General features: G+C 38.3%; 1 protein-coding gene across 1 annotated transcript; it reads right to left on the bottom strand.

Moving 5' to 3' along the window:
• LOC114824012 (beta-glucosidase 12-like) lies at positions 1-4,894 on the bottom strand. Its single transcript, XM_070819690.1, has 7 exons — positions 4,714-4,894; positions 1,438-1,525; positions 1,120-1,356; positions 608-681; positions 440-471; positions 241-343; positions 1-98 (listed from the first exon to the last, which is right to left on the bottom strand). Exons 1-7 carry the CDS (start codon positions 4,892-4,894, stop codon positions 1-3), a joined length of 813 nt encoding a protein of 270 aa, XP_070675791.1.
• Positions 4,895-11,793: the final 6,899 nt, after the last annotated feature.

The raw sequence follows: 11,793 nt of genomic DNA, 5'->3' as shown, positions 1-11,793 counted from the left end.
TTAAAGGTAACACAGGTGACAATAGTAGTAGTCAATTCTACTGGTATCATGAAGGGCCTCTTCAAGTGATAGTTCTGGATTATTCAACTCTAATACACCTATGTACATATTATTACACAAAAAAAATTAAATTTAGTTTCTTCCTCTAAAACTAAAAGAAAACGTGTAGTTTCATTTACACCACTATAAATATGTGAAACTTTTGCAATTAATCAAGGCTTAAAAGTTTGTATTACATACCATTCTCAGTAATATAAATGAGTGGATCATTATATTTTTCCTTTGTGTAAAGCACAAGATCATGAATTCCTTTTGGATATACATATAACCAATCTGACGCAGCCTGCAACACCATTTGAAGATAATACGTAAATGTTGGGGAAAAAAAAAACTACTCCTCCAAATGCAAATAGCTCAAAATGATAAATTTGATATTTACCTGTGGACCAATGAGTACTCCATTAAGCTCAGCTGCCACAATATTTACAAACCTTAGAATACAATTGGTGCAAATACTAGAATATAATTAAAGTAATTAAGAAGTTAAACTAGGCAAAGAAGTACAAAGAACATAAGCTATTCAAACTAAGTTTCCTTTTGCACTCACTTGTAAGATCAGCTCGAGAATCTGTTACGTAGCTTGCCGGTAGTGAATTGTTCTTGGGTGCACTACTTGTGTATCTAGCAGTATAACAATTTATTCCAAGAAAATCAAATAATCCGTTTAGCAACTTGGATTGTTCTTTTGTGAATTTGGGCAATCTTTTCCCAACAATTGGTCGCATGGTGTGTGGATAGTCACCACTTGTTAATGGGTCCAAAAACCTACAAAACATGACAATTCCGGATATTAGCCTAATTATATTATTATATATAAACAGTACTGCTAGCTAGGTAGTATCAATGTTTCAATTCATAAGTAAACATGTAATTGGGTTGATATATAATTTAATAAGACACTTGCCATGCAAACATAAAATCCAAAGATCGTAAGGCAGCATCTTTATCTTGCTTTGAATCCGAAGCAGACTCAAATCAGTTTGACACCAATGAATCCGAAGCCATTGACCCAAAAAAAAAAAGAACAAAAGTTATTGAACCTGATATTTATTCTTGTACAATTCTACAGCTGCTCCATGAGCAAGAAGAAGGTGGTGTGCCACCAAGTATGGTTCAATGGCTGAATCTCCACCGGTGCAGTTTAGGTTTTGCCAAGAAGAGCAGCATCCCGGTACTTGAGTCCCAACAGCATAACCCATGTAACTAAAAGTATATGGCTCATTTTCCGTGAACCAGTGCTTGACTCGATCACCAAATTCCTTATAACAAAGTTCCGCATAGTCTTTAAAATGATTGCTGTAGATACACATTTATGTTACGAATATCAGTATGCATTTTATCAAATTATCACTGAGAGAATAAATTTTGTTCACTTACACAATACGAGGGCTTAAGAAACCACCATATTCATCTTCTAAAGCTTGGGGAACATCCCCATGAAAGAGTGTCACAAATGGCTTTAATCCTATATATACATGATCAGTAAAATCAAATTAAAAGTCTGATTGAATGGTGTTCTAAAAATTCATGTAATTATTGTTTAAGGTAGGATGATTAACACTAGTAAAAAAAAACACTTTGCGCGACGTACGTATATTCGTCGTGCAAGGTCAAAAATCGTTGCGCAAGGGTTTGCGCGATGCAACCTTCGTCGCGCGCTAACTATCGCGCCAAGGCAGTGACGCTAGGGTTTGTGATAGGAGCATATTTATGCGCCTTAGTTTATCTTGTTCTTGTGCATTTATAGTGTTTTTCCTTAGTAAAGTAGTCTTTTAAGCTAGTTTTATGTGTTTTCAGGTTCTAAGGACAAAGGATGCATTTTGGAGCCTTTTGAAGCAAAAGTGGGCTAAAATGGAGTTCATGCATACGAAGCACAAGGGGTGGACGAATTTGAAGGATTGATGAAGCTAGGAAGGCATTTCAAAGTTGAAGAATTGAAGATACAAAGTTTCCTAGTTGAAGTAGGAAAGGGCTTAAACGAAGGATTCCTAAATGAAGAAGGATTCCTAATCAATGTAGGAGTCCTAATTGAAGATGGATTCCTAGACGAATGAAGTTTCCTACTCAAGCAAGGGTTCCTATGTGAAGAAGAAGAGTTAAAGTCAAAAATCAGCTCAAGATAAGGAACCTTATCCAAAACCTCATCCATAACCTTATCTTAGCTTATCTTATCCAAACCAACCTTATCCTATCCTATCTTATCCTAATCCTAAACTATCCACATTCTAGCCACTTAGGAGGGTTTCTAACTAGATTAAGATGCTTAAAATGGGATTTCTAGAAGACCTAATCTTATCCTACATAAATGGCGCCTAGAACCTTTCTAGAAGCCCCTAAAAATATGCCTTGCATTATCTTCTAGAACCCTAGCCTTTGTGCCGAATTTTCTACCCTATTTCCCTTGGGATTTTGGTTTCTAGAAGCCTTATCATTTCACACTCTTTGTGCTGCACCTTATCTCCCATTCCTTTTGGGTTTTTGACTTGTTTTCCTAGTAGGATTGTATGTTATTATCCTATGCAGTTTAGGTCTTTTAAACCTTGTCCTTTGCTACCTAGGAGAGGGATTTTCTGCCTATATATACAACTCATTGCTGCACCCTTTAAGGCACCACCTCTCATACAAATTCATTCACTCTACAAATTCGTCCAAATACTTCTCCACACCTTTGCCGCACCATCCCCTTCCCCTAAACACTACTACATCCATCCATAACCCTTCTCCACCATCCATAACCCCAAAGAACCTGTCCAAAGTCCTTTGCCGCACCAAGGAGGAGGAGAAGGAAGCTTGGAAGTTCATGCAATTCAAGTTCACGCCGTTGGAATTTCTAGGTGTTTCCTTTCCTTTAATTTCAATGTTTAAACTTATTACTCTTTGTTTTGTGCGTATGAGGAACTAAACCCCCCCTTGGCTAGGGGGGGATTCGAAATACATGTTTATGCTTGCGTTATGATTTGATTACGTCTAATTGCGTTTCATAAGTTGTGAATTCAATTTACTTATCTACGTAAATTACATTGATTTGTGTGTGTTGGTTGAGAGTGCACGCTTAATTATCATGCATAAATTGAATGCTAGGATATAAGGAAATTTCACCTAATCGTTATGGACTTATATTCACAAGTAGTAAAGGTTGATGATCTCAATCGCGTTAAGTAAATTCTTGGCATAAGTTTCATGCACTCATAGTAACAAGTGCTTCGTCAATGCTTATGGTTTTCATAGAACTTAATGATTCTTGCTTGTATCTCTATTATGCAATCATGTAGGGGACTTGTGGGGAATGTTTTGGGTTGTCGTATGCAATCATCCAATTCAATAACGTTAGGAAAATCTGAAGGTTAATTTAAGCGGACCTAATTAACTTGGGGCGTTGAGAGTTCATGGTTTATTGAAAAGCAATTGGAAATCGTTTTATATGCAAGTATAACATGTGTGGAGATGAACCCCTTAGCTAGCCTTCCATCCACCCATTTAAATCAATTTCGTTTTTACAATCTGTTCTAATTTACAAAGTTTGTTTTGTTTTTAAATTCGTCCAAAACCAATCCCCCTTTGTTTTAAAGTGTCAAATTAGTTAGTAAGTGTTTTACTTTGTGTTTTTAAGTGTTTTGATTCAAGTTAAAACCCAAATTCGTCCAATTTGGTGCTTAGTGTCCAAAACTGCCCAGATTGTGTTTTTAAGGCAGTTTTGAGTGTTTTGGGGCTGTTTTGAGTCTTTTGGTTTGTTTTGGTGTTTTAAGGTTTAGTTTTGCATTCTTTGAGTCTAGTTTAGTATTTTTAAACTTGTTTTTACGTATTTGAGTCAATTCCAAGTGATTTTGCAATCCTTCCTAATCCCCGGTCTAGAACGATCCCTACTTACATACATTGCTACAATTGATAAAAAGAGGGTTTAATTTGAGTGCTTATATATTTCACATCAGTTTGCGCGACGAAGAAATAATATGCGTCGCGCAAAGACACTTTGCGCGACGCACATCCTAGGGCGTGCGTCGCGTAAACTCTTTTTTTTTTTTTAGTGAAAAATATTCATTTTTTTTAATTTTTCTGAAAAATACTTTTTTTTAAAATTTTTGATAAATATTGTAATTAAATTCTAAAGAATAATTAATTAACCAAGCAAAAGTATTTAATTATAAAATATATGAAAATGTACATACAAGATGTCCGAACAAAAAGAAAAAAAAAACTACAAGTGAACTAGGTTTAATACATCAAGCTACTGGGTATCGACAAGGCGAGGTGGCTCTGAGGTCGAAGGTGGAGCAAGATAAGATGCTGGTAGCGAGATTTGGAGGCCGGACATCTGTATGGCTTGTACAAGTTCTTGCACCCTCCCGCTAAAAAGGACAATTATCTCGAATAACAGCACCACAGCTACTAGCAACGTCGTTATGCTGCTGTGAGGTAGCCGCTCCACAATGTCACGGGTCATATGCAATCTTGATCTTGGAGTTGGTCTAACGTACGCCCTGTAACTCCTTCAGCATTCGACTAGGCCCCCTGGTGTTTTTTTTAGCTGGCCAAAAATACTTAAATTGTGAAAACCCTAAGCTTAAATTTGTATAAAAAATTCGACTCTGGATGCCGAGGAAGTCTGATTAGAAGGCTCCGGGTCGCGACGACGTCGGTGAGGCCGCCGTGCACTGAGCGACTCAACGGACACTGATGACGTCAATGAGACGGGCACCTGAGACACCGTAGAAGTAGCCTCAGCAAGGGGTGTAGGCTCCCTAATCAATGGAGCACTCACAGGTGGAGCAGTAGATGTTGATAATGCGGGAGGCACATTGGTCACACTCCAACGACGAGTGATCAACTGCGACATCTATACACTTTTTGAACCATAAAAATATAACATTACAAACTATTCATTTCTTGAAAAAGAAATAACATGAATATAAAAATAATAATAAAATAAAACTAACATGAGGAAATTAAAGTTACTTTTGCATATCCATGAGCCATTACAAAGAAATAATTGCAGCATTATGAAGTAATAGCTTTTGCTAAATTTGATCATTTACCCTTTAAGGAAAAACAAGTTAAATTTGCTATTTGCAAGCTAAATCCTTCATCTCACGCTCACGAAATTAATGATAGAATAAGCTTATGTACTCTTGGAAGAGAAAGTGAAATGAAAGACCTCTGTGTTTTTCTTTTTCCTAACATGAATTGCCAACAGACAACGACATAAACCATGAACAAATTATTCAACTTACAACCTAATATTCTACAGCCGGCCAATCACTCTTACCATACTATCCTTCCATCTGCAAGCATTTACATCTCCAATCACTCTTATAATCACATCAGCTAGGGTCCGAAATTATAATCACATCAGCTAGGGTTTTGAAACAATAAAAGTGAATATATTCTTGCGCCATGAAGTAAAGACACAGGAAAACCAAATGTACAGAAACACATGTTGGACTTCATTACTCTTATCACCCCTACCAATATCAGATCACTATCCAATGCTCAATTCACATCCAAATGTCCAATTTCCTCAAACAAAAAAATATATGATTTAAGCAAATAACCTCCAAACAAGATTCACTTTAATCAATATCGAATTTCCTCAATCACCTAAACCTTCCTTCCTCCCTAGTCCAGCAAATAATTGTTAATTAAATATCTTTTGCAGTTTTCGGTTGAAGGTTTTTCGTTTTTTAGCCAGTAACAGATTAAGATTTACTATCGCTGATTTACGGTTTATCACTTTGAAGTTCAAGTATGAGAGCTACATCAAGTCATCTAAAAAGCTTTACAAAAACTGTGTAAAATGCAAAGAAACCCATGCTCCTGAATTCATACTTTTTACAGAGTAAAATGCCAGAGTCTAGAGTCTCAAACCTTTAACCAGAAGACTGTTCCGACTTGGAATTGCTAACGAAGCAATCTGTTGAATCATTTGGATGAGGAAAGTGTTGGTAAATTGATCGAGAAACTACCATTTGAAAGAAAAACTACCATGTTGATTTAAAACTTACCCAATTAGTTAACATGTTGATTCAAAACCCACATATATAATCAACATAAGCAGACATGTATCGCTAAGCGGAAGCTGAATTAAAAAGGAAACAACCAGAGTAAAATTCCAAGAGGTATTTGGAACAAGAAGCGGAGATTGAAAATAGATATGCCACTAGGTCACCCAACAAAAAAATACGAACCACATAGAATCCTAATACATTATTATAACTACTGTATAGATATGCTAACATATGTGCGGATTTAGAACAAGAAGCGGGTTTTTGTGATTACATGCCTCTAAAAACAGTTTCACTCACTAGACATGCAAATTGACTAAAACTAGTTATCTATATATGTGTGCTCAGGTGTGCTCACATCACATAATAGCTGCAATGCAAACCAACTCATGGAGGCATGAAATTTCTCATGGATGACAGTAGAAGATGAATGATGCCAAGTTTATGATATGCAAGACAAGCGACAATTTGTAGTTGAATGATTAGAAAGCTAAGTGAAAGAAGCTTGTTTCTTACCAGTCTTCTTGGAAAACTTATAGCCTTTGCACTGACATAGGTACGTGGGGTGGGCACCAAGTGGTTCCTCAGGCGTTCCATGTGTCTCCTGAGCCAACAAAAATGTACAAAAAAATTTGTATCAATACGAAATTAATACTCTATTTTTCCCATTGAAACAACAAACCTTAATTAGTTATCACACAACCATCAACATTGCTTACAATTCCCAAGTCATTGAAAATTCTTACATAGCATATTGCTTCTGTTACAAGCTTTATGCCTTCATCCCCTCTGCATCAAAGTAAATACCCAGAAATCTAAATGGGGACGTCACTGACTCACTACTAATAACCATATAAAAGAATACTATTATAGGCATAAAATATGCAAACACTATCAAAATGCTATTAAAGGCATAAAATACTATTTGATAGCATTTTTAAGAAAAAAAATGCTACAAATGAATGCTATTACCTATTAAAGAGGGTTCGTGGTGTAGTGATAAACACACGGTGGCTCAATTCGAACTCCCCAACGATGTCCCCGCCACCAATTCATTGGTGCCACGATGAGGGAAGTCATACCACCTACTCCTAAACTGTAGAAAACTATCCAGAAATTCATGCAACGATTTATCACTAGCCACTGACAAGAATGGGGCGGCAGCAACACAAAAACTATAGAAAACCTTAATGTATATTTCATTGTTTCAAACAGTTTACAAGATTAAGCATAAATAGAAGAATAATCAGGAAAGAGAGAGGAGAGTAGGGGACAATGGCAGCTAAGCAAGTCAGCTAAGCAAGCATGAGAGTATGATGGAGTATGATGACCTCTACACTCTCTAACACATGCTTTACAGCTTATTAACAAGCTTTACACCGAAGAGGGAATAACACAGCTCACTAAACCCTAGCTAAACACAGCTTTACAGCTATTAGGGTTTAAAGAATATTCAATAATATTCAATACTCCCCCTCAAGCTGGATCGAGAGATTTTCTGGATCCAAGCTTGAAGAGGATACGATCAAGTTGAGAAGAAGGAAGGGGCTTGGTGAACACATCGGCTAGTTGATCACTGGAGCGAACAAATGCAGTTTGTAACAGCTTGGATTGGACTTGGTTGCGGACGAAATGACAGTCAACCTCGATATGCTTTGTTCGTTCATGAAAGACGGGGTTGGCAGCAATATGCATCGCTGCTTGATTGTCACAGTGGAGGAGAATTGGCTTGGAAGAGATGATGTCAAGATCATGTAGCAAACTCTTTAGCCAAATTAGTTCGCATGCAGTAGATGCCATTGCACGGTACTCAGCTTCTGCGCTGGACCGAGCTACAACAGATTGCTTTTTGCTCTTCCACGTGACGAGGTTACCACCTACAAGAGTGCAGTAACCAGTTGTGGACTTGCGATCAAGGACGTTGCCTGCCCAATCAGAGTCTGTGTATCCTTCAATGGTGAAGTGTCCGTTGTTTTGCATGAAAATCCCGGTAGACATTGAGCTTTTTAAGTATCGAAGGATCCTTTTAACTAGTTGCAGATGATGAGATGTGGGAGAATGCATGAACTGGCTGACAAAGCTAACAGCATAAGCAATGTCAGGTCGAGTTATAGTCAAATAGATAAGTTTTCCTACCAACCTTTGATACTCCGATGCATTTTCAAGCTGGATGCCTGAGGTTTCATGCTTGAAATTTGTTGGTAGAGGTGTTTTAGCAGGTTTGCAATGCATCATATTGGCTTCTTCTAAAAGATCGAGAACGTACTTTTGTTGATTTAGAAACAACCCTGTTGGAGATTGATCCATTTCGATTCTGAGAAAGTATCTAAGTCTGCCGAGATCTTTGATTGAGAATGTTGAATGTAAGGTGGCTTTGAGAGCATTGATTTCTTCTGGATTATCTCATGTGACAATGAGATCATCAACATAAACAAGTACCACCAATCTTCCATGTGTGCCAAGCCTAGTGAACATTGAAGAATCTGCATTGCTTCGTTTAAAACCGGATGACATAAGGACAGAGCTTAGTTTTGAGTACCAAGCCCTTGGAGATTGCTTGAGACCATAAATGGCCTTGTGAAGCTTGCATACTACTCCTTGTTCCTTCTCTCGTTCATGACCAGGTGGTAGGCGCATGTACACTTCTTCTTCCAACTCTCCATGAAGAAAAGCGTTTTTTACATCCATTTGATGTAGAGACCATTGTGAATTGATAGCCACCGAAAGAAGAACTCTAACTGTGTTCATCTTTGCCACCGGGGCAAAGGTTTCTTTGTAATCTACCCCGTAGGTTTGCGTGAAGCCCCTTGCAACTAACCTTGCCTTGTGCCGCTGGATGGTTCCATCTGAGTTAAATTTTGTCTTGTAAATCCATCTTGCCCCAACCACACGTTGATCTTTTGGCAGAGAAATAATGCTCCAAGTTTTAGTTTCTTCGAGTGCCTTCAGTTCCTCAAGCATAGCACATCTCCATACAGGAGATTGGTTTGCCTCTTCGAAGGATCGAGGCTCCGAGTGTTGAGATAACTTAGTGACAAATGCTGCATGAGATGGGGAGGTCTTGCTATGGTAAACCATTTGTCCAATAGGATATCTAGGCATGTAGATTTCAAAATCATCAAGCCTGGCTGGAGGTTGTCTGTTTCGAGAAGGATTCCTCCGTGGAGGAGTAGGTTGTTCAAGGGGCTCTCTCCTTTCGTGGAGGACTTCTTCATTATTTGCTTCCATATTTTCATGAGCTAGCTCTATCTCAATTGCTTCATTGTGCGGTGTTGACAGTCTTAGATCATCAAGGACGAGAGGAGTGGGAAACACTTCATATGAGAGCTCCCCTTGAGGTTCATCATCATGCTTCTGAAGAAGAAGTGTGTCTCATCAAACCGTACATCCCTGGATACAAACACCTTTCTGGTTTTAAAATCATAGCATTTGTATCCATTTTGGGAAGTTGAGTAGCCTACGAATGCACACTTGATAGCCCTTGGATCAAGTTTATCTCGGTGAATAGTTTGAATATGCACATAGCACACACATCCAAACACACGGAGATGACTTATGTCAATATCTCTCCCCTTGAGAATTTGACAAGGAGATTTAAACTTCAAGATTCTGCTAGGAAGTCGATTTATGATGTATGCAGCGGTTTGTATAGCTTGAGACCAGAACTTCTTTGGAAGGTTTGCTTGTAACATTAGTGACCGTGTTTTCTCAAGCAAATCTCGGTTCTTCCTTTCTGAAATGCCATTTTGTTGTGGTGTTCCTACACAACTAGTTTGTTGCAAGATTCCATGCTCACTTAAGTAAGTTGTCATGATTTTGGAAGTATACTCAAAGCCATTATCAGACCTTAAGATGCCAATATTAGAGTTAAAATGATTTTGAACTAAGTTATGAAAATTTTTGAAACACTGGAAAGCTTCGTGCTTGAATTTAAGTAAATACACAAAGGTAGTTCTAGAGAAATCATCAATGAAAGATATAAAGAATCTGTAGCCATGAAAAGACTCTAAGGTTGCAGGTCCCCAAATGTCGGAATGGACAATTTCAAAAACTTTGGTAGCTCTAGAGAGAGAATGGGGAAAGGGTAACCTGGTGGACTTAGATTTTTGACAAACTTCACAATCTGAAATCTCTTTACAGAAACTAGGAAAAATAAAAGACATAACATGGGAAGAAGGATGAGCTAATCTCATGTGCCACAGCTGCTCCTTGTTTACTGTGTTTGAGTTTACGTAGAAACCTTTTGGAAAACTTGAAGAGAAGTTGACATAGTACAGTCCATTGAGGAAGAAACCTTTACCAATCGTTTCCTTCGAAACTCGGTCCTGGAAAATCACACAGTGAGTGGAAAAAATTGCAAGACAATTTAGCAATTGTGTTATTCTTCCTACTGACAACAACTTGAAAGGAAAGGAAAGGACATGCATGACAAGGGATTCCTTTTTACTTGAGAAGATTTTGAGTTTTCCTATGCCTACTATACTAAATTTGGTGCCATTAGCTACGGAGACAAAAGAAGGAGTGGAGAAGTTTTGAAAATCATTTAGTAAAGATGCATCGTTAGTCATGTGATCAGAAGCTTCTGAGTCGACTATCCAAAAACCACGGCTACTACTAAGATCCAATGCAGTGGAAATAGTTGCAACAATACCTGGCACATCATTTTGTGACATTGAGCTTGATTGTTCGAGGAAGCCAGCAAACTTGCCGAGCATGGCTGCAGGATTTTCATGATTTGTTGTCCCTTGTTTCTGTTGCAAGAAGTTAGCAAATTCATTTATGAGAGTAATGGGACTAGAGGAAGAGTTCATCACATTTTTGGAGACATTGTCGCAAACAAGGTTTCCTTGAGGAGTGTAGGCAGGCTTCATTTGGTTTCTTGGTGCTCTTCCATCATCATTGAACTTGGGTTTAAGTTCTGGATGAAGAATCCAGCACTTTTCTTTTATGTGTCCAATGCCTGGACGACCTATTTTCACACAGTGAGAACACTTTAAGTCTGGTCGTTTTCCCTTGTATGGTCTGAACGAGGTGAAGGCTCTTGCTTCTGATGGCCTAAGATCTGATTCTCCAACGACAACGACTGCATTCATGACCTTCTTCCTTATTTCTTCGCGTTGAATAACGTTGCAGACCATCTGGAAGGTGGGAAGTTCAGGTGTCATCAGGAGATGACTTTTAAGGTCCTCATATTCTGGTCCGATGCTGGCAAGCAACTGGAACACTTTGTCTTCTTCAGCACTCTTTAAAAGAATGGTTGTGTCCATGGTATGAGGTCTGTAGAGATCCAATTCATTCCATTTGGCCTTCAAGTTGCCAAGATGTTGAACAAAAGAGATATTTCCCTGTTGTAATTCTGTAAGATCTTTCTTCAGCTGGAAGACTCGCGCAGCATTGTTTAGATCTCCATACATGTCTCGTACAGAAATCCAAAGGTGGTGAGATGATACTGAATAACTGAAAATCTCAGCCATCTTTGGTTCCATAGAATTCAACAGCCAAGACATGATAAGTTGATCTTGGGACACCCATGCTGCATAATCTTGTGAAGTTGTTTCGGGCATGATATCATCCTTTTGAATGAACTGGAGCTTTCCACGTCCTCCAAGAGCGAGAGAAATAGCTCGTGACCAAGGCAGATAGTTGAATTCGTTTAGGAGCACTGAGCTCAAACGTTGAATTGGGTTGGTATCCATAGTTTCGTTTTTTGAAACTTTCTCTGATGATGTTGCCA

This window comes from Malus domestica, chromosome 03 (genome assembly GCF_042453785.1).
Source record: "Malus domestica chromosome 03, GDT2T_hap1".
NCBI classification, from domain to species: Eukaryota; Viridiplantae; Streptophyta; class Magnoliopsida; order Rosales; family Rosaceae; genus Malus; species Malus domestica.
This window is presented reverse-complemented; position numbering and strand designations above follow the sequence as displayed.

Excerpts from the sequence above, each read along its gene's own strand:
- LOC114824012 (XM_070819690.1), bottom strand. The coding sequence starts at position 4,894 with ATGTCGCAGTTGATCACTCGTCGTTGGAGTGTGACCAATGTGCCTCCC. Across the intron at positions 1,357-1,437 it reads TTCTTAAGCCCTCGTATTGT|CAATCATTTTAAAGACTATG; the intron begins GTAAGTGAACAA and ends GTGTATCTACAG. Across the intron at positions 682-1,119 it reads CATGGAGCAGCTGTAGAATT|ATACACAAGTAGTGCACCCA; the intron begins GTACAAGAATAA and ends TTATACTGCTAG.